Genomic DNA, 24,107 nt, shown 5'->3' with positions numbered 1-24,107 from the left:
ATTTTGGATCTAAAAACAAAAATAACATTATATGTTGATAAAGAATTTATTCCTCATAATACCAATTTGAATGTTAGATTAAAATTTTTCTTGTAATTTTGTTTACTGGCATGTAATATTTTATCAGAAAATGTGTTAAATACTTAATCTAAGATAACTTTTGGAATGATAGTACTTAGACTTTTTAAATGCTCCCAAAGTTTGAAATAAAGATTTCCCCCCTCATATCCTTGATTTGCTACTTTGAGAATATGTTGGAAAAGGAAGAATACTTTCTTTATGTACATGTTTTCTGACTCAGCTGTTTCAGAGAATAAAGGTTTTCTGCATAAGCTTAAAGCTCTAATCACATGCCTCTAAATACGTGTAAATTGTGTAGGCTCCTATATTCAACACACGTCTCTGAAACCTGTGGTCAGTCCCAGGCCTTTTAAAATATTTTAATCAAAGTAATATATGAACAACTTAAAAAATGATATATGAATGTAGCTTAATGTCAGATAGCCTTGCAGGAATTAGTCACAAAAGTATCAATCCTGTGCACCATTTCTCCCAGTCATAACTGTCATTTTTGGAGCCAGTCATTTTCTGTTCTTTTACCGTTTCATATCTCTCTCTCTCTCTCTCTCTCTCTCTCTCTCTCTCTCTCTCTCAGTCTCTCTCTCTCTCTCTCTCTCTCTCTCTCTCTCTCTCTCTCTTTTTTTTTTTTAATCTCTGGACTACAATGTGACATATTTGTGTTCCTGTTTCTAGATTTTTCAGTTTTAAAATATGTGTTTATTTACTACTTTAGAAGATGAGAATCAGCTTTTTACAGTTACCCATTCCTATGCTCATCCTTTCCTTCTCAATGTTGTTATGTTACAAAATTTTATTAAATTGGAATTTATTGTTTACCTGATTTTGACTATTGTTTATAGCCAAGCCACATAGCATATATTTTGGTAATTTTTTTTAATATATATATATACACAATTTTTTGTTTTCCTGGCATTTAGAAATTGCAAGGTTTTGTGTGCTTTAGGTTTTTGCCTATTTCTTACTAATTCAACTTAAGCTTATTGATAACACTGTAAAATTGTTTCATTATTGTAATATGGTCAAATATACCACATAACCTATTGATTTTATCTCTATTACTACCCACCTTATGCTGCTTGTTAGTTTCCTGTCTTCCTGCTCTAACCAAAATGGATTGTATTTTAGGCCCACTAAATAACGGTCTTGTTTGAATTTGCTTTTATCACGATCTTGGGAGTTTCTTTCATATTTCTCTGCTGCATTAAATAACCTGTTTTCTGTTATCTTTTGTTTTCTTCTTTCTCAGTTTATATTCTCATTTTGGCAAATTCAGTTTTTTTCTGAGAAAAGGTACAAGGGAAATAAATTTTTGAGACCTTTTAGATCTGATAAAATCTTCTCTAACATTTGATTGGTAGTATAGCTGTATTTATACAGTCCCAGTTGGAAATTACTTTTTGTTAGAATTTGGAAAGTATCACCTGTTATCATCTTCTATAGTACTCACTGGTTCTTAACCTTTGGAAGTTTTTATGATTACTTGTTATTGATATACTTCTGGTGTTTGGGAATTTTACTGAATATTGTTATGATTTGTTTATTTTGTTTTTATTTTTTACCTCATTGCGCTGGGCATGAGGTGGGCTCTTTTCCATCATTTTTCCTCTCCATTTTTATCTATACCTTTTCTGGAATCCTTATTAGTTGAGTGTTGGGCATCCTGGATTGATCATCTGATTATGTTATAATTTTATAACATAAACATCTGATTATGTTTAAATTTTATAACTGTTTTGCTAAAATGTTTTTATTGATTTCAGAGAGAGGAAGGAAAAGGAAAGAGAGAGAGAGAGAGAGAGAGAGAGAGAGAGAGAGAGAGAGAGAGAGAGAAACATAATAAGAGAATCACTGATCGGCTTCCTCCTGCATGACCCCTCCTGGGGATTGAGCCTACAACCAAGGCGTGCGCCTTGACCAGGGAATCGAACTGTGATCTCCTGGTTCATGGCTTGACACTCAATCACTGAGTCACACCGGTTGGGCTCTATTCTGTTTTTATTACTGACAAGTGACCTTGTGCACAAAATTTGTGCTCACCTTGCACCCTCTTTAATCGGACATTCTTTTTGCAATCTGGTACTGCTGGTTCCTAATTGCTCACCTGCCTGCCTGCCTGATCATCCTTAACTGCCTCTGGCTGCTTGCCTGATTGCCCCTAACCCCTCTGCCTGTCTGGTTACCCCTAACTGCCTCTGCCTGCTTGATTGCCCCTGACTGTCCTCCCCTGCCAGCCTGATCTCCCTCCCAACTGCCCTCGCTTGCTGGCCTGATCATCACCCCCAACTGCCCTCCTCTGCTGGCCTGAGCACCCCTAACTGCCTCTGCCTGGCCCCTACCACCGTGGCTTTGTCCGGAAGGAAGTCAGACGTTCAGAAGGTGGCCGGTTGACCCAGTCTAATTAGCATATTACCCTTTTATTAGTATAGATAGATTATTTTGGATAGGAGTGTTTTACAGGGGAGTGAGGGGAAGCCTTTTTCAGCAGGAGGAGATGCTCTTGGCAGACAAAATACATAATCCCTATATCTGGACTAATAGCCAGCCACATGCACTATACTGCCAAACCGGTCATTAAAAAATTGAACTACTTTCTTACACCTTACACCAAACAGCTGTTGCTCTTAAAACCCCTCTTCAGCCCTTACCTTAGGTTCTGCCTTTGCAATTCACTCAGATTAGATTCTGATTGGTCAGTTTCTATGCAGTCGGTGTCAGAAACTCTGCCTCCTTGGCAGTCATTGGCTCATTGCAATTCACCCAGATTTGGTTCTGATTGGTTGGTTTCTATGCCAGTCAGAGTCAAAAGCTCTGCCTCCTACGCAGCCATTAGTTCCTTGCACTTCACCGATTTGGTTCTGATTGATGGGTTTCAATGCCAGTCAATATCCCCGGGCCTGATCAGAGAGGCAGGGCTGATCAACAACCACCCCAGACTGCTGGTGAGTGGGCTGAACTGCTGATATGTCAGAGAGAGAGAGGCACAGTTTCTCGCAAGGCCCAGAGAGAGAAGCAGGTCTGATCGCATCCTTGAGGCTGTGGATCAGACCCTGCTTCTCTCTCTGGGCCTTGCAGTAGCCTCAGTAGCTGCTAGCTGCTGAGTAGTCAGCAGTTCAGCCTGCTCACCAGTCCCCACCCACTGGAGCCTGCTGCATGAGTAGCCTGGTGTTTAGTTGAGCCTTCAGTTGTTTTGGACATTATGGACCCTGGGTTTTTATATATTAGGATATTTATTCTATATTCCAGGAAGTTTGTTTTAACTATCATCCAGAGCATTTTCATTATATATTTATTTCTAAGAATTATCTTTTTGGTTGGATGTTCATTTTTACAGCATTGTTTTTTGGTTGTTTCCTTCATGATCCTTTGATAGTTGTTCTGATATTTTTAGAGGCTTTCCTCAAGCAGTTTGCTTCTCTTGGCTATGTATTCATATTTAAAAGTGAAGACCTAAAAATCTTGTTAAAAGCCAATTTGAGGGTTTGTTGAGTGTCTGGTCTCCAAGGTTTGTAGGTTTCTGTGGGCAGAGTCTGGTCAGTTTTGTGTCTGTGTGCCTCTTAGAAATCTAAGAATTTCAACCTAAATATAGTTCTGATGTTCATTGTTGCTAACATATTAGCTTTAGGAGGATTGGTTTTATTGGAATTCTTTATATATTTAATGTTGAGAAAACTGATGTTCTTTTACATTATTACATAATTTTATGCTTTTCTTTTGATATCTGTATTATTTAGAGGCCACATTTGTTAGTAAAAATACATTCCCCAACTATTACCTGTGGCAAAAAATATATAGCTTCCATCCACTCTGAGTAACATTATAATAATAAAAGCATAATAAGCAAATCAACCAAACGACCTTCTGGATGACCACGCTATGACACACCCTGGTGCAAGGCCAGCTAAGGCGAGTGCAATGCAGTTGGTTGGGGGGCCCTGCCATTGCTCCACGATCATCCTGCAGAGGGGAGGTCCAGGCCACTTCTGCAAGGCGATCGATTGCCCCAAAGAGGGAGGCCTAGGCCACTGGCTGGCAGGGTAATTGATGGGAGGACCCTCTGCGGTCGTCCCAAAGAGGAGGCCCAGGCCAGCCAAGCAGTCGCATCCCACATAGCCAGGGAAAGGAAAGCCCCCAGATAGGCCCTGATCCCCGGCCAGGCGTAGGGACTTTACTTGAGGGGTCCCAGATTGCAAGGGGATGCAGGCTGGGCTGAAGGACACCCCTCCTCACTTACCCACCCCCTCCGTCCACAAATTTCATGCACCAGGCCTCTAATATTAAATATCTGTGTAGGATTCGTCATATATTACATATTAAAACCCTGCAGAATCATGGTATAATTCAGGAGATTAGTTTATTTTTAAAAGTTTTTCCCTTTTATTCAAATTTTGATTTCATGTTTTTATAATCCAAAAGTATAATATTTACTCTTCTAAACTAGAGATTTTCAACTTTAATTGAATAGATGCCAATACATATTTTCTAAAAGACTTACTGTCCTGTAGAAAATGCCTTACTAAGAGTATGTGATGCATTAAATTAATTGGTGATTGTGGATAGAGGAAAGTTATTATGTAGCATGAGCCAGCCTTTAATTGTAATCATCTTGTTGCAATTTTTAGTTATGAGATGTAGATTTAAAAAAAAAAAATTTAGGAGTTTCTAAAGAACTTATTTTGATACAATGTAAACTTAAAAATATGTTGCAAGAATAGTATAAGGAGTCGAAACTGGTTTGGCTCAGTGGATAGAGCGTCGGCCTGCAGACTGAAAGATCATGGGTTCGATTCCGGTCAAGGGCATGTACCTAGGTTGCAGGCACATCCCCAGTAAGGGGTGTGCAGAAGGCAGCCGATTGATGTTTCTCTCTCATTGATGTTTCTAACTCTCTATCCCTCTCTCTTCCTCTCTGTAAAAAATCAAAATATATTTTTTAAAAAAGAATAGTATAAGGAACTACCTTATAACGTACTTTTAATCCAAATTTATCAATTGTGAAATGATCATTTTAAAGTTAATTTTCTCCTTAATAAATATTTTTGAACTTCTGCTATAGCAGAAATATGAACTATTTTATATTTGATGAAATTACAAGTTTAGAAATATTGTGAGTTCATAATATGGAACATTATTTGAGAAATTTACACATTTCTCTAACTTGCTACTACAGCTATATTGTAAATGGATTTATCTATGGTTTCCCTTTTGTCTTCCAAATTAGGTTTAGATTCATCTGTTTCTGTTTTGGTCCTTAGTGTACTTCATTTTAATATTCTTTATACCTTTAAGGCTTGTTAGCAGTGGCTAATTACTTTGGAGTGTGGGCACATTTTAAATAGGTCGGCACTTTTTCTTTAAGAAACTGTGGTAATTACATGATATGGAGGTGAATCCTTTATCTTGTTGTTATATGTAATCATCGACGTATTTTCCTGTCACCCATTTGGCTACAATAGCAACTTTATCTTTTTATGTATAATATTCTTGTATGTATGGAAAGTAATAATGACTGGGGCTACTATAAAATTATTGTTCATTATTATTATATTTTTTTTGCAGTGGAATAATAAGCAGAAAAAAAGCTTTGTTCAAGGAACCATTTTTTAAATTTATAGCTGCTATTCCAGTGGTAAACAATCGCTGAATGATGGCATGTGTTTTACCAAGTTTTATAATTTTGTGTGTTTCGCAGCTTGGGCAGCACTAAAGCACTTGGTTTTATGTAAAGTTTGTTTCAAACAATTTAAAATCTCTAAACCTTTTGTTCTGTCTTAATTGTTTTGTGTCTCTAATATTATTATTGCTATAAACAACACTTTTGTGTGGTTCTATTTTAACTTTTTTTTTTAGCTCAACTTAAGTTTTTTAACTTTTTAGTAGTTGTGTCAAAATAGGACGATTGATTTTTATACTAGTCTAAAGTAACATTTCCCAAAGTATGTTCTGTGGAATGCTAGTTTTGACAGAGGAAATGCTACATGCTACAAAGTCCTCTCAGAGAGTTACAATGCACATATACATTAAGTGCTTTGAGAAAGGTCTTCAGTAAAGATTTTTAGCTTTGTTTAACCCAGGTTTTTCTGAATTTATTTGACCATGGAGTTATTATTTTTTTCCCCTCTAAAAGATGAGCTAACATAACGTGGCATTATTCACCTAATCCTTCATTAAAAGCAAATTATTTCTCTATCATATACCCATCCTGTGTGTGTGTGTGTGTGTGTGTGTGTGTGTAGTTAGGTTTAAATAATTTGGTACAATATTTTTCTAAATATATTTTATTTATACTTGAAGTATTAATGTTATTTGATGAATGTGTGTGATCAAATAAATTCTATCTTTTTACTGGATCATAGATGTACATTACTCAAATAGTCTTTACTTCCATGATATTAATAGCTTTCAAACTTTTTAAAAAAGTAGTGGAACCCTTACATTAAAAGTTCTTAATGGATACTTTACAAACAAATAAGTATGTAAAATTGATCAAAAACAGATTTAAAAAAGAGGAGCTGGTTTAGTAGAAGTATGTTAACAGACCTTGAGACTGAGGAACCCTATTGATTTACTGGGTTATTTAGTCTCAGGGTCAGCTAAGTAGACCTGTAGGCCAAAGTCCAATGCCGTCTGTTCTGTTAACATTTAATTAGGACAGCGCCAGTTCATTTTTGGAAATTTTTGTTCTATAATAGCAGAAGTAAGTGTTTGCAACAGAGACCCTATGGCCCATAAACTTTAAAATAAGAGTTTTTTGGTAAGAGTTTGCTGATCTCTTATTAGTCTAAGTGTTCACACAAGGCAGAATCAGAATGTTAAAACATTTTAAAAACAAATATTTGTTTTATCCATAGTAATCCATTCCTGAGTCTGTAGAGTTTTGCCATCTAAACCCTTTTTGTGGCACCTAAGCCTTTTTAAAAGTTAACATTTTTAGTAGTTACTCTTATTTAATGTTGCCTTTTAAATAGAGTGATTTTCAAGAAAGCTGTTTAAAATGATAACATTTCAAAAGTTGGAAACATATTTTTGTAAGAAAATATTTTGCGTATTTTTCTTATTCTTTTTATTCAATACAAATTTGCAAGAGTAATTTTACAGCTGTTTTCAGAAGTGTTCTTAGTGTAAAATATTGCTTCTTTTGCAACTAATGCATTGCATGTGGTGGTTTGCAGTGGTATCATTGGTCGTAGCAGAAAAGATTTCAAGAGGTACTTATTCAACTTCATCGCTGCCATGCCTCTCGTAAGTGGAATTCTTTAAATTTATACAGGGGGAAAAAATTGCATCTTCCAAAAATCTTTAAGGATATTTACTTATTAACTTCTTTAAAGATTTATGATACTAAGTTCCTATTTTGAATTTAATTTTATAACTGTTGTAGAACATTTCAATATAAACCTTTACACTAGATTGAAATATTAAAAGAATATCTACATATGTGGATTTTTTTAACCTTTAAGCCAAAGTTTCTTGAATATTTATAGCATCCCACTAAATGGCAGTAGTATCTCCCTTTCCCCATCCCCCAGTGTGAGAATCAAAAATGTCCCACAGGGGCACAGAGTCATCCTGATTTAGATTAATTGTTTCAGGCCACAATATTATAGTAACTTAAGCCACTGATATAGTTTAAGTTAAACTGGAATTTATTATCTGAATTAATTAAAAATAAAGGTGAGTATTTGTCCTACATTATAAGTGATTTTCTTAGCTTTGGTTTTTGTTCCATTTATTGTGACTATAAGAATTTTAGTATTTTAAATGTAGGAGTTAAAAGGAGGAACTTGATTGTAAAACGCATTAATTATATCATATGCCAGATTTAATAAAGTTGAGATAGTAGCTTTGCTATCAGTCAAAAACTGAGATTCCACAGAAAATCAGGTTTTTTTTGGATAAAAATTTTATGTAAATATGGCTCAAACTATGGAAAAATTATATATATTTGGCTAATATACGAAGTGTCCCCTCAGGAGTTCAACTGAGAGACCGGGAGTTCTATCGTTTGCTATGATGTGTGCTGACCACCATGGAACAAAGGCCCCAATTGGCCCTGATCGCTGGCCAGGCCTAGGGATCCTACCCATGCATGAATTTCATGCACTGGGCCTCTACTTTTAATATAATGATGGGAAAAAGTAGTAAATATGACTCTAGAAATAATCTGTAGGTGTAAGACTTTTAAAAAATATATATTTTTTTAATTGATTTCAGAGAGGAAGGGAAAGGAGAGAGAGAGAGAGAGAGAGAGAGAGAGAGAGAGAGAGAGAGAGAGAGAGAGAGAGAGAGAGAGAGAGAGAGAGAGAGAAACACCAGTGATGAGAGAGAATCATTGGGTACCTCCTACATGCCCCGTACTGGGGATCAAGCCTGAAACTTGGGCATGTATCCCGACCGGGAATCAAACCATGATCTCCTCTTTTAAAGGTTGATGCTTAACCACTGATACCTGCTGGTCGATCTTTACTACTTTTTAATACAAATGCAGATGCAATATGTATAGAATTTCATTGTCTGAGGTTGTAACACTGATAGTAGGAAGAAGAAAGTATACACTTAAATGTCAGTACTTCTAAAAGCAAGTCCTTTACATTAGATAGGAAAGTGACACATTTGGCTTTTTTTTTTCCTACCAAAATAAAAGGTAGCAAGAGACTTGTCAGAATTAATGATATTAACATACTCTAAAATTAAGTTCCAAGTAAAGTTTAACATATCAGGATAATAGAGCCTTTGGTTTAGCATGTTCATTTTCTATCTTTGTAAATTTTAAGTAGAACAGAACTGAAGTATATAAATTTGGACTATTAATTATAAAAATTACAGGATTTGGGGACATAGCCAATGACAGAGAAATACATTATGATTTAGTAAGAAATTAAGCAAAATCAGTAATATGTGTTTGTTTGTTTTAGATCTCTCTGGTTAATAACTTCTTGAAGTTTGGGTTAAATGAGCTCAAACTGTGCTTCCGAGTAAGGCTAACTAAATACCTCTATGAGGAGTATCTCCAGTAAGTAATAACCTATTTTTATATTAAAATACTTAAATTGAACGATAATACTTATGTTGTTGAGATGTAGATTTTCTTTTTTGTTGGCTATGTTTTCAAGAACATTGCTTGTAGACCCAGAAACATATAAGGAAAGACTCAGTATTTAGAATCTATAATTCTGGCTCTTCCATTATTTGGCAAGTCATCCTTCTCTAGGCTTGTTTCCTCATCTTTAAAGTAAATTAGGACAGTCTCTGGGGTCTCATCCAGCTCCAAACTTTTCTGTTTCTATTAATATGAACTAAGTAGTATAATGTGAGTTTTTAAATATCATTTGTTTTAAAGTCATTTTCTTATTGCTATTTTAGAGCTTTCACATATTATAAAATGGGAAATCTGGACAACAGAATAGCTAACCCAGACCAGCTGCTTACACAAGATGTAGAAAAGTTTTGTAACAGTGTAGTTGATCTGTATTCAAATCTTAGTAAGGTAAGTTTCTTAATTTTTTGTTATTACTTGTTAATTTATTGAATTTTGAATCTCAGCAAATTTATGTAGGATTGTTTTGATTCATATAAGAGCATCCTGTAAATATTTAATACTTTATAAGAAAATTTGAGTTTTAATAGTTTTAACTATAATTATTTAAATTTTTTATGTTATTTTTATGTGCTTTAGCTAAGAACTTAGAATTTAGTATCTTGTAAAGATTTCATAAGAATATTCAGGCTGATTTCAGTAAAACAACAAAAATTTACATTTTTATCTTTTGGCCTAATTTCTGCAACTGTTAAGAGAACTGTGGTCAATTTATGCTTCTAGTTCTGCATCCATTACCATTAGGCTAGCACTTCCTTCTGCCCAATTCTCTCCTTCAGTATCTCCAATTCTATTGGATTATTTAAATAATAGTAAAAAAAAACTTTCATAAGATACTAATTTATTTTGATTTTCTAATTACTGTTTCTCCCCCTTCCCAGAGTATTGCCAAAGTTCTTTCAGATGATAGGCTTTAACCAGTTTTTCCTTCTAATTCCTCAGTTCTTATCTTATTCATATTATCTCACCACCCTTAGCTTTTGCTCTAGTCTTCTCATGAAGCTATCTTCTTGGCCATTACCTCTTATATGGACTTGGACATGCAGTGGGTACCTGTGAGACTTTCTACAAAGCATTTCCTCCCCTCTTCATTTTAGATGAGGCTCCATTTCCCACTTGGATGAACATGACAGCTCTTGGTCTGGGGTGGGAGCTTGTCTCAGACTGGACCATTTGTAGTACCTTTGCCTGTGGCGACAGTTGATCCAGAAATGCATATGCAAGGGTCACAGTGTAAGAACAGGAATGCTGTGCTTCAACCAGGTGGATGGAGGGAGGATAGGCAATTGTTAGAAAAGTAATATGTATCCACAAGAGATACATTCCTCACGATAGGTCCACTGCTAAGATACCTTTTCACTTCAGGCCAAACCTTGTCTTTATGCTGCTCTCTAGAAGCCTTTGTTAACTGACTCCAAACTCTAGGAACTCTGACAAAACTATGTTATTCAGTAATTCAGGTTTCTTTTCACCCATTATCACATTTAAAAAAATATATATATATTTTATTGATTTCTTACAGAGAGGAAGAGAGAGGGATAGAGAGTTAGAAACATCGATGAGAGAGAATCGTCAATCAGCTGCCTCTTGCACACCCCCTACGGGTGATGCCCACAACCAAGGTACATGCCCTTTCAGTCCGCAGGCCGATGCTCTATCCACTGAGCCAAACCAGTTTCGGCTACCAATTTTTTTTATTTATTTATTGTTTAAATTTATCTTTATTGTTGGAAGTATTACAGATGTCCCCTCTTTCCCCGCCTGCTCGCCACCCCCATCCCACCCCACTCCCCTGGGCCTACCACACTACAGTCTGGGACTGTGGGTTATGCATATATGCATGTAAGCTCTTTGGTTAATCTGTTTTTGTCTCCCCCTTCCCTCTGAGATTTATCAGTCCATTACCATATTTTAGAGTTTGTTCTATATGTATGTGTGGGGTAATATGTAAAGTTTTTCGACTTCTAGTCTTTACATCTTGGCACTTGAGCAAGTCTACAGCTCAGGTGTTGTTAAATCTGCAGTAGAATAAAATACCAAATTAATTGCTATGCATTACAATATATCTACTTTTAATATTATTTTATTGTTTGAATTCTGACTTATACAATGAGTCATTTTTATCAACTTTTAAATGTACTTGAATTTTAAAAGTCTAATAGTTTATAAGGCAAAAATAAATTAGTACAAGCCAATTAATAAACCAAGTCTCTGATCATTATAATGTATATATAGTTAAAAAGGGGTAGCTATAAACTTAAGTGAATTAACACAATTTGGAATTTTTGAAAACCCCTTTAAAAAACATTTTTAGCATATCAGTTGAGCTGTCTCTGTATGAGGTTCTTAATGTATTGTTTTAGTTCTAGAAATTTTAATTTTATATCAGAAAATTATATTCATAAATAGGCTTACTATGTTATTTCAACATATAGATGTTCTGACAAAATAATAGAATCAAACAGTAATAAGAGCAGGAAGAGCCTCTCATTTTATAGGTGAACATATATAGAAACCAGAAAAACTGGTAGCACATTTGGGGTTACAACTTTGGGTCATTTTATTTATGTCTTTGCACTACCTTAAGAAATTGCTTAGTTACTAATGGTCAGTTATCACAGTAGAGCTATCTTAGTTGATGAAAAGTTTTTCCCACCAGTCAGTAGACATTGGTCAGGCTTTTCCATTTTCTATTTTTTAACAATAAGAACTGCCTTTTATCTAATAATTGATCAACATATTGTTACATTACATTATACACAGTGGAAACTCTACATGTTAACAATTACATGTTATATGTTAAATAGCATTTTGTATTTAATGTTGTATTAGCTATCAACTTAGGTAATTTTAATGATATACCTTCTTATATTTTTTTTACAGCCATTTTTAGACATAGTTTTGTATATCTTCAAGTTAACGAGTGCAATAGGAGCTCAGGTGAGTTTACTTTTATTTATTTATTTTTAATATGGCTTTTAAATTTTTCTTAAATAAGATACTTGGAAAACTTTTGTGGTATTGATAACCATAAGTGCAGTGTTTAACATTGAACATACATGTACTTATTGTTGCAAAGTAATGTCTAAAAAGAGATTCGGAGACAATACTTTAAATAAGAAATCTGAATGTTAAAATATCAGGAATACTTTTAGAATGGCTATGCCAGTTTCAAGGATATTTTATGATTATAAATGTTGTTTCATGAGCCTAATTACCCTGTCTCTGATATTTGTGTTGGCAAGAATGACCTTTAATTTTTTCCTGAGTATTCTTATTAAAGTTTAACTTTAGTCATTTAATATGTAATGTTATTGTTACCTATACTAATACAAGGGTAATATGCTAATTAGAATGGGAGACCTTCTGGACGTCCTTCCGGACAAAGCCATGTTAGGCAGAGAAGGTTAGGGATGATCAGGCCAGGAGGGGAGGGCAGTTGGGGGTGATTGGGGCAGCAAGGGGGCAGTTGGGGCAAGTAGGCTGGTAGGGGGCACAGTTAGAGGCCAGCAGGCCACAGGTGGGGGCAGTTGGGGATGATCAGGCCAGCAAGGGGGGCGGTTGGGGGCGAGAAGGCTGGTGGGGGGGGCAGTTGAGGGCAAGTAGGCTGGCAGGTAGAGTGGTTAGGGGCAATCAGGCAGGCAGGCAAGTGAGTGGTTAGGAGCCAATGGTCCCAGATTGCAAGGGGGATGTCCAACTGCTGGTTTAAGCCTGATCCCTGAGAGGTCCCAGATTGGAGGGGGTGCAGGCTGGGCTGAGAGGCAACCCGTCTCCCCTGTGCACAAATTTAATGCACCGGACCACTAGTCTATATATATAAAAGCCTAAGCAACCGGCCCACGGGCCAGTAGCTATAATGCGCACTGACCACCAGTGAGCAGATGCTCAACACACAGGCATGGAAATTGGAACAGACTGATGAATCTCAGAGGAAAGTGGAGAGGGCGGAAAGAGATTAACCAAGGATCTTATATGCATACTAGAGGACCAGTGCTTTGGTGGGGTCCCTCAGCCTGGCCTGTGGTATTGGGCCGAAACCGGCTCTCCAGCATCCCCTGAGGGGTCCCAGATTGTGGGAGGGTGCAGGCCAAGCCGATGAACCCCATCTGTTCATAATTGGGACAGGGGAGGGATATGGGAGGTTGGCCAGTCTGGGAGGGGCTGTGGGAGGGCTCCAAGGTGTTCCAGGCCCATCTTGCTCAGTCCGAATCAGCCACACCCCAGCAGCAAGCTATCCTACCGGTTGTAGCGTCTGCTCCCTGGTGGTCAGTGCATGCCATAGCAACTAGCCGACTGATCTACCATCTGCCCCCTGGTGGTCAGTGCATGTCATAGTGAGTGGTTGAGCAGTCTTAGCATATCATTAGTGTATTATGCTTTGATTAGTTGAACAGATGACCAGACACTTTGCCTACTAGGCTTTTATTATATAGGATATATTATAAAAGCCTAAGCAACTGAATGACCAGTTATCTGGTTGCTATGACGTGCATTGATCACCAAGGGGCAGACGCTCAGTGCAGGAACTGTCCCCAGGTGATCACTGCACTCCCAAAACCAACATCCTGCAGCTGGCCAACATTCCATGGTCCTTCCCCTCGGGCAGCCGGCCCCGATCACCGGCCAGGCTGAGGGATCCCACCTGTACGTGATTACGTGCAGCGGACCTCTAGTAATCATATAATAATGTAGTTGGTGTGTGTGTTGTGTGTGTATGTATGTGTATATAATAGAGTCCGAGCACTGATTGAAATCATGTGAGGAGGCACCCGTCGAGGACTGGAATCCACCCCTGACCTGTGTAGTGCCTGCCACCATGTTGTGTTGCCTGGGATGGGGGCATGCTCTGAGCCACGTGGCATCCGCTGAGAGCACGCCCCCGGCCGCCATGTTGCATCTGCTGGGGTGGGGGCAGGTGCTCCTGTTTGTTGTGTCTCTGTTTTGGGTTGCCCCCAGCCTCTCCGTGTGTTGTGTGTCCACTCCTGTGTGAGGAGGCACCCTGTGGGGGGCTGGGACCCGCGCCTGACCCGTGTAGCACCGGGCACTGCATTGTGTCTGCTAGGGTGGGGGCAGGTGCTTCTGTGTCTTGTGCCTCCACTCCGGCCCACCCCAGCCTCAGCCTCCCCGTGGTCTCTGGGGCTGGGGGTGGCACGCAGTCCCCTCCCTCCTATCTTTATGCACAGCTCCTGCTGAGTGGTCATAATGCAGCCTATGAGCAGTCGTGACACCAGCTAATTATCATATATATTATATATATATATACACACACACACACACACACACACACACACACACACACACACACACACTAGTAGCCCACTACGTGATATGCACAGTAGGCTGCCTGCTACTTCCACAGGAGCCGGCAGGAACCGCATTGTGCCACCAGGAGCTGCACTGCTTCCACGGGAGCCATGCTGCTTCTATGGGAGGCAGGCCTGCCATCTCCTCTCCAGGCCTGCGCTCAGCTGCAGAGGCTGCGGGCTGGCAGCCCTGTGCACCCAGAGGCCCTCCGCAGCTGGGGCATCACCACAGCGACAAAGCAAGCTGCTCACGCTGCCTGCTCTCAGCGACAGCAGCCCCAGGACTGGGGGACTCTGGCGAGGCTGAGGGGACTGGGTGTCACCATCTTGTGGTTATGGGTGCTGTCATATTTGTGATGGAGTGATAGTTAATTTGCATATTACCCTTTTGTTAGATAGGATATTTTGTAGTTGATTAGTAAATAATTTATATAGTGGTTTTTGTTCCTTTCCAAAAAGCTGGGAAAATCAGTTTTCTATTTGAGTTTTATTGTCTACTTTTCTTTTTGCTATTTCATGATCCAGACTTAATTATTCTTATTGCATGTTTTCATTATAAGAAGTGAATAGATCTAATCCGTCTTATTTCTATGCTGTAATATTTTTATGGTACTTTTAAAATTTTATCTGATTCTTCATTTTTTTGAAGGTAGAAACTGTTTTAGTTACATTTTTGCCCATACTGTTTCAATGCATTGAATCAGTTGTATTTAATTTTAAAAATCTTGAATACACACTATATTCTACACATATTGTTCTGGGTAGTAGGAATCAAAAGATGAGTAAGAGAAGAACTACTGAGGAGAAATTAGGATCTGACAAAAGAGGTATTCAAGCAATTATAATGCAGAGTGGTAAGTCCAATAATAGAAGTTTGAATAAAGTATTTACTCTTGGAAGAATTGGAGGTGATATTTGAGCTGCTTTGAGAAGGATTAGTAGACATCCCTAAATATCAGGCTTGCCAAACATAAGAAAAACTTCATGGAATGGCATGTTCAGGAAACAATTATTTTAGTATGGCAGAACATAGCATGTATATGGGAATGAGGGAAGTGTTGTGATGAGCTTGGAAAGGTCAGCTTGAAGACTCTTTCTTGAAATGGCCAGTGGGCAATGAGATCCCTTATCAAGTTAGAAAATGTAGAGCTGGAAGCAAGATCTATGAGAATGGGAAGGCAGATGGAGCTTGTTTGGAGGAGCTAAGCTTGAGGCTCTACAGAGCAGTGAGGTGAAGATGAATAATACTTGGAAATAGTGTCTTGGATTTTTAGGAGTGATGGGACTAGAGATATAAATTTGGGAGAAGAAAGCTAAGAAAGAAACCTCAGAGAAGATTAACATTCAAAGAGAAGGTAAAAAGGAGTCTGAATTATTCTGGAATCTTGAGTAAATATCAAGAAGAGTTCCATTGGAAGAGTTTTAGATGCCATAAAGAGTGATGATGACTGACTGCAATTAGGAGTTCTTAGGTGAGCATATTTGGGAGAGCTGGGGATGAGCTGCCAGAGGTGGGAGGAACAGTAGATGAGTAGTAAAAGCTTAGAGGTCCAGTGTGTTTGTGTGTTTTTTTGTTTTGTTTTGTTTTTTCAGAAAAGAAGAGAGAAAATCAAAAGTTCAACTTAATTATAGAAATTGTATATGTTGTGTTCAATAAATTTATTGGATATCCTTGAACTTTGTATCTTTCTCTTGCAATTTAATAATAGGGCCCAGCGAGCATGATGGCCTATTTGCTTGTTTCTGGGCTATTCCTAACTCGACTTAGAAGACCCATTGGGAAGATGACAATAACTGAGCAAAAATATGAAGGAGAGTATAGATATGTTAATTCCCGGCTCATAACAAACAGGTAAGGAGAAATGTATTAAATCTATTTAGCTGTACTAAAAATTTATTTTTATATATATTGATATCATGTAAGTTGACTAAAAAATTCAGTAACACGGTTACTGAAATTAGGTGTGTGTGTATATGTGTGTGTGTGTGTGTGTGTATTTACCTCTTCTGAAAATATACATTTTGAAGGCTATCAGTTTTATAATATTTTTTCTAGTTAACTATTATTTCTGATTCATCTTTATGTTATTGACTAATTTTCTGTTAATTTTACTTTAAACATAGTCAAAATACAATTCAAATTTATGTATAATACTTCAAAGAAATTTTTGTCTCAATTTATCCCAAAATGTTTTTAAGACTATATTTGTAATACTCAGTAATTCAGTCTTACTGCATGTGCCTCTACCTATTTTCTACAAAAATCCAAAATAGGAAGAAAAAGTATTGAGCTTTGATTAGTTTCAAAATCTACCTCTTCTACTCATCCATTATATATATTCAATAACTTTTGTTAAGTTGTAGATAGCTTCACTTTTTTTGTTTATAATAGGTAGATAACATAGACCTGTTTTGAGGATGAAATATGAAATGTATATAGCTTACTGGACAATTTTCCCTCCCAAAAAATACATTTTTATTGACTTCAGAGAGGAAGGGAGAGGGAGAGATAGAAACATTATTGATGAAAGAGAATCTCTGATAGGCTGCATCCTGCATGCTCCCACTGGGATCAAAACCACAACTTGGGCATGTGCCCTTGACCAGAACCAAACCTGAGACTCTTTAGTCCACAGGCTGATGCTCTATCCACTGAGCCAAATCAGCCAGGGCTAAAGGACAGTTTTTAAAATTTTTCTTTTATTTTTTTCCAATATTTATTATTGAGAGGATTATAGCTATCTACCCCTCCTCCTGTTGTTCCCCCTCCACCCCCATTTCCTCGTTTACCCAGATCCCAATCCTCTCCCACCATTCTATACCACTCTATTATCTGTGTCCATGGGTAATAAATATATGTATATAAGTTATTTGGTTAATCTCTTCCCACCTTCCCTCTGAAATTCCTCAGTCTGTTTATAGGACAGTTTTTGATAAGTAGCAGCTGTAAAATTTCTCATATATTGATCTGTTAACTGTATGTTATTTTTAGGGTACTAACATTTATTATTACTCTATAGGCATTTACAAAATTACTCTTTTAATAGTTCCCTCTTCTTTTACTTTCCTATATTGCAAAAATGGTAATGGTTTTAAATAAGGTTTTATGCTCCGGGAGGCAGAGAATAGATGGTTGCATAGAGAGGTGATTTGCCAAGTGACTGAAAGATAGTATCAGCCAGGATTCTTTCTATTGTAAGAAACAGAAAACCCTGACTCAGAGGGCTCCAACCTAAGAACATTTACTACTTCACATAAAAACTCATAAGATAGAGCAATTCCTGACTCTTCTTTGATGTTCTCTTTGCTCTGCCTCCTTTTATGTTGTCCCTTTCTTCAGCCTGATTCTCCTTGTGGTAACAAGATTTCTAAAGTAGTTCCAAATCTCATTAAGCTTCTTCCCTTGCAAAAAGTCTAGAAACAATTGTTGAGGAGCCATCTTTTCTGCTGTATGAGAGCAAGGCAGCTTCCCCAGAAGCCCTACTGCAGACCTTCTTTCACATTTCATTGGCCAGAATTGTGTTTTGCTCAGTCATGCTTCAAGCACTTAGAGCAAATGATTGGCTTAGAACATAGAAACTCATCCCCTATAGATGGTGTTGAAGCCATTACCAAACCTTTTGGATAACCTGAAAAGGTTAGGTAACTTTAAGAAAATTAGCGTTCTCTTAGGAAAAAGGATGAGGATGAGAATAGATGTTGGAAAGGCAGCCATCAGTACTCTAGGATGTCTTGTCCTTTCAGGTTTTAGAGGGGGTCTAAGCTGACTCAGTTCAGGGGAAGAAGAATTTTTACTCCATCTTCTTCCATCAGCTTAAATGTAAAGAGGAGATCGAAGAAAGTAAGAAAAACTAATTACAAGGGCAGAATTATATTTATGTTTCTGATGCTTTTGGGGCTCTATCATTGTATCAAGGGAACCATGAAACAAGTCAAATATGATGAGTCTTTATAAAGTTAATTTTATATACTTAAAGGAATTGAAGTAGAAGTTGCCTTATTCTTATGATGGAGAAATACAGGCATATTTTGGAATAGAATATGAAATTCACATAAATTATTAAGGGAGAAAAGAAACATGAAATAATTATTAGGTGTTAATTGAAGGCTGTTTTAACTGTGCCTTCATGATTCCTACATAAATCTTTACTTTCCTTTGCTGTAAGTGGTGCTTTGCTGGGAAAGTTTATATCACACAGAATAAAATGGAAAGACTGAAACAGGAGGGTCAGATATGGTCATTTTTAATCTCAGCTGCTTGACTTGCTAGCTGTATGACTTTAGCAAATTTACTTAATTACACTGAACCTTTCTTCATGTGTAAACTAACCCTTTTATTTCTGGTCAAGATCCTGTGGGCCCATTCTAACCAGCTCAAGAGAACCCAAGTTGTGAGGATTTGGTGGGGTTCCAAGAATAAGAACAATTATGCAGCGAGGCCCCCTGGGAACTGGCACTGTGAGGCTGTGAAGTCTGAGTTTTCTTTTCTGTCTTTCAAAGGCTGTATATCATGGCATCACTATCTGTCTTTCTCTAGCTGTTGTTTTCCCCTTTCCTTCCTATCTTGGTCTGTACTCAGTATGTAGTGTATGATGGCTGTCCCTGCCCTGCCTTCTGTATATCATGGCAGCTTCCTTCTCATTTCTTATTTCTTCATTCTGATTTCTGAGGGTTAGCTCAGCATACTTTTCCCAGCCAGTTACATATGGCACATATAACACATGGCTGCAGTCCAGTCTGTGATCTAGTCAGGTATGTATTCCTATGCTCTGATCAACTGAGTCTGGAGCTGGATCTTAAGTGCAGACCACTGCTTGAGATGTACTTGGTAAGCTCTTAGTCACAAAATGCCATTTAAATAAAAATATTCAGTCATAAAATACTGTTTTGCAATTTTTCAGGCTTGGTTAACATAAAAATTAATTGCTAAATTATTTTTTTTAATAGTGAAGAAATTGCCTTTTATGATGGGAATAAAAGAGAAAAGCAGACAATCCATGCAGTCTTCCAAAAACTGGTAAGAAAACATGCTAAGGCTCATGTATTTGGGAAAGGTTTTTTTTGTTTGTTTGTTTTTTGCTTATGTAAAAATACAAATATATTGTTTTCATTAAACATTATGAGAATAAAAACTATCATATCAATATATTAAGTTGCCTAATTATAAAATCGTAGATTTATTAAAGGTAATTGTGAGCATATTTTTATAGAGGTTGCATAAGGAGTCTTATTTAGTGATAAATTTAGTGATTTCTACAGAAAATATGTTTCAATAGCATTCATAAAAATACTGTGAAGATTATTTAGAGCAGGTGCCAGCAAACTTTTTCTGTAAAGAACAAGATAATGCATATATAGTTTAGGCTTTTCAGGTCTTATGGTCTCTATTAAAGGTATTCAAATCTGCCACTCAAATGTAGCCATCTATAATCTATGATAATAAAAGTGTAATATGCTAATTAGGCCATATCAGCTTGTGGACAAAGGCAGGGCTTTGAGGGAAGCCCGGGTCCTGGGTGCCAGAGGGAAGCTGGTGCCATCAGCTGGGGAAAGGAAGGCCTACTCTTACACAAATTTCGTGTATTGGGCCTCTAGTATTCTATGTAATAAATGGCTAACATGCAGATTGATCAAACAGCATAACGACTGATCACTATGACACTCACTGACCACCAGGGGGCAGACACTCAACCCAGGAGCTGCCCCCTGGTAGTCAGTGTGTTCCCCCCGAGGGAGCACTGCTTAGCCAAAAGCCAGGCTCCACAGCAGTAGTAAGGACCCCTAGGATGTCTGTCTGCCGGCTGACATCAGTTGGACATCCATCAGTCTGACATCCATCAGTTGGACATTCCTCGAGGGCTCCCAGACAGAGAGTGCGGGCTGGGCTGGGCTGAGAAACCTCTCCCCCGCCCTAGCCAAGTGCATGAACTTTGTGCACCGGGCCACTAGTACTTTATATACATGAATGAGTGTGGCTGTGTTCTAATAAGGCTGGATTTGGACTGTGGGCCATAGTTTCTTGGCCCTTAATTTAGAATATAAACATTGTTTCTTGTGGAAACTATATTTCAGTTTTTATTTACTTGCCACTTGGAAAATTTGAATGCAAGTAATTTTATTTATTATTCATTCAAAAGATATTGAATGCCATCTAGTTGCCTGAGCCTGTTCTAGGTGCTAGTGTGTTAACAGTGATGAATGTGATGGCAAAATCCTGCCTTTATGGAGCTTACATTTTAGTGGAAGCTGGTGAAATTTAATACATATTTGAAGTGACTTAAGAAGATTAAAATGATTGCCATTTAAAATTACTTCACAAATTGAATTTTTCTTCAAGTATATTTAGCATGACAACTTTGATAGTGCTCACTAAATTGCATTTAAAGTAATTTTCCAGGACACTGTTGTTCACCAGCCCACCCTTCACTTGGTTTGTTTATACTTATCCTTTACATTTCATCCCAAAAGTTTACATCTTATTGATGCCTTTCCTTCTCTGATTAGTCTGTCTGAAATGGCCTCCACCAGTTACTTTCCATTTTAATGATCTGTGTCCTTAAATGCATATATTGCAATTTATAATTACCTGGTTTGTTTGTTTATTAGTTTGTCTGTTTCATTAGATTGTAAACCCCATGAGCTCAGGAACTTTATCTGTTCTATTCATTGTTGTATCTTTCATATTGAGCACAGGATGTAGCACACAAGATTCACTGACTAAATGTTCCAGCCATTGTTCTTTTGCAGAAGGTAGTAAGAACAAGCTAGCCAGTACTTAGGAAAGCCACATTTTAGTGGAGGAGTCAATAAACATGTAAACAACTGGATAGTTTCTATGATTTCAGATGGAAATGAACTCTGTGACCAAATATATAATAAGATAAAGTGGTAGAGTATGATGGAGGCTGTTTATTAGGTGTTTTAGCGGGAAGGCAGGATCTTTTTTGAGGAGGTGGCATTTTATCAGAAACCCATTTGAAGTGGGGGGTGTTAACAGTATCTAGGAAGACTTATTCCAGGCAGCGAGCACGGCAAGAGGAAAGCTTTAGGCAGGAGCATGTTTTCGAAAGCTGCATTTCTGGAACTCAGTCAAAGGAGCAAGGTAGAAGCAGATGAGGTTTAAGATAGAGCCCAGTGTCAGATCATGCAGGATCTTGAATAATCCAGTAGATGAAAAATGTGAGAACACTAAAGATGCAGAATAAAAAATATTTTTAGAATTGTAATTTTAGATAATGCATGCTCAGATTAAAGCTACACACTGGGACTTAGTGGCCTTAATTTAGATTGAGTAGTGATATCATTCATCACAAACTAGATTTCTCCAACTAAAGTAAAGCATTGAGTGCCAATCTGGATTGCTAGTGTTCAGTCTAAATGCTCTCATCCTTAACAACCAATAATCAAAACAAAGGAAAGCATATATGTATCTCATAGTATTGTGAAGAAATATCATTTTACTATTACATGTTCAGGACCCCCCATTAACAGTCTTTATGTAATTTTCATTCTGTTTGTATAAAAATGGTTTCAGGAAGTGTTTGTTTGGCACCTGCTTTGAGATCATCATTGTGCTTGATGAAATGTGATACACAATATAATCAGAAATCATTTGCACTCAGTAAATCTCTGAATAAATATATTACACAGTTTCTTTTATCCTTATGGTAAATTTGTATGTTTTTAAACATAGAAAATAATTATATTTTTGCTTTTGCTTTCTGCCAGGTGGAACATCTGCATAATTTCATTTTGTTTCGGTTTTCTATGGGCTTCATCGATAGCATAATTGCCAAATGTACGTATGCTATAAAAGAGATATGTAATGAGATTTGTGGAAAAAGTGGAGTATTCTAAATCTTACTTGCTTTGTTTCAGATCTTGCCACTGTAGTTGGTTACCTAGTTGTCAGCCGCCCTTTCCTAGATTTGTCTCATCCTCGACATCTCAAGAGTACACATTCAGAACTTCTGGAGGTAAAGTAGTAATAATAATAATGGTACATTGAAAATTTAAATTTAAAAATAAGGAAAACTAGTTTTTGCCCTCGTCGGTTTTGTTCAGTGGATAGAGCATCAGTTTTTGGACAGAAGAGTCCCAGGTTTGATTTCAGTCAAGGGCACATACCTTGATTGTAGGCTCGATCCCTGGTCCCTGTCTGGGCATGAGCAGGAGGCAGCCAATCAATGTGTCTCTTGCATCGATGTTTCTACCTGTCTCTCCCTGCCCTTCCACTCTCTCAAAATTAATGGAAAAAATATCCTTGGGTAAAGTTTAAAAAAAAAGAAAGAAAAGAAAACCTAGTTTTTAATCTTAGAAATGTAAGTGAGAACTAATACTTATTTCTTTTTAAGGATTACTACCAAAGTGGAAGGATGCTTTTGCGCATGTCTCAAGCTCTAGGTCGAATAGTTTTGGCTGGCCGTGAAATGACTAGATTGGCTGGGTAAGTAAGATTAGTATTGAACAGTTGCAGAGAATTTTTAAAAATATGTTATCCTTAGTGATTATGCTCTGTTGAGGTTAAGATCAGTGATAACTGAAGCTGCTACTCCTGATTTTGATAAAGAAGTAAGGTTTATCTCTAATAGTGAAGTCTTTATGTTTTCTTTTAGATAGTTGTTTTGAGCCTTAAACTAGATTAGGATTTCTAAAAATGCTTCATGGACACTGGTTTTCAGTAATCTGAGAAATGTTCAATCATGGCAGTCTTATTCACAGAAAATTAAGTTAATGAATAGAATCTTCTCAGTTGAACTTTCTGTTTCCCATAATACATTTTCCCCCCCCTTAAATCTTTGATACTGGCAACCTAGCAACAGATGAAGTTGATATTAATGGGATAAAATGAAAATTATCTGTGGTATCTGTAGGTACAGTTGTAAATATGGTCATATTATCTAAGAAAATTGTTCTTAGACCATAAAATGGAATTAAAAATTTCAGTATTTCAAGCTCTTAATATAAAAGGTTGGTATAAAAAACACACTATAATGTAAAAAGGGACCATAAATTTAAGATCATCTTGAAAAATTGGATGGCTTAAGGTCTTTGCCAGGCCTGAGGTTCATATGCATATTTCCTCTTTATTTCTCCCCTTCCTCCTATGGCACTTAAAGTCTTCAGGGCAAGACAGAAGAAGTTGTAAACTGTGTGTGGAGCCTCTGTCACTGGTGAACACTGACATTCTTCCTACTTAACTTTCTGGTGCAGTTCATGGCATACTGGTGCTTCTGTTCCTTTAGGGGATTTCTGCTTGTTATTCACAGGAAAATCTGTTTTGTGTCTGATATAGACACTCTCTCTTTGACGATCATGTCATTCTTATATGCCTCAACCTTTTGTCATTAGTTTCTATTCCTCTCTATTGCCACAGTGATTTCTATCTAATATTAAGAACATTTTTTCTTTTTCCCTCTTTATTTTTTAAAACACCTTTAATTATTTTTTAATATATATCTTTTTTATTGATTTCAGAGAAGAAGGGAGAGGGTGATAGAAATATCAGGGATAAGAGAGAATCACTGATTGGTTGCCTCCTGCATGCCCCCTAATTGAGGATCGAGCTGCAATCTGGGCACGTGCAGGAATTGAACTGGTGACCTCTTGATTTCTGGATTGATGCTCAA

General features: G+C 37.3%; 1 protein-coding gene across 1 annotated transcript in view; it reads left to right on the top strand.

Moving 5' to 3' along the window:
- Positions 1-24,107, top strand: part of ABCD3 (ATP binding cassette subfamily D member 3) — a 74,428-nt gene that overhangs the window by 30,353 nt on the left and 19,968 nt on the right. Inside the window, exons 5-13 of the mRNA XM_084873418.1 lie at positions 7,251-7,320; positions 8,994-9,091; positions 9,442-9,565; positions 12,059-12,115; positions 16,188-16,330; positions 19,426-19,495; positions 22,207-22,276; positions 22,357-22,454; positions 22,833-22,924. Of these exons, the coding sequence (XP_084729544.1) occupies positions 7,251-7,320; positions 8,994-9,091; positions 9,442-9,565; positions 12,059-12,115; positions 16,188-16,330; positions 19,426-19,495; positions 22,207-22,276; positions 22,357-22,454; positions 22,833-22,924 (822 nt within the window). The remainder of the gene's footprint in view (positions 1-7,250; positions 7,321-8,993; positions 9,092-9,441; positions 9,566-12,058; positions 12,116-16,187; positions 16,331-19,425; positions 19,496-22,206; positions 22,277-22,356; positions 22,455-22,832; positions 22,925-24,107) is intronic.

The sequence above is a fragment of the Pipistrellus hanaki genome, assembly GCF_964339955.1.
Source record: "Pipistrellus hanaki genome assembly, chromosome: 2".
NCBI lineage: Eukaryota > Metazoa > Chordata > Mammalia > Chiroptera > Vespertilionidae > Pipistrellus > Pipistrellus hanaki.
Note: the sequence above shows the minus strand (reverse complement) of the source record. Positions and strands in the feature narration are given on the sequence as shown.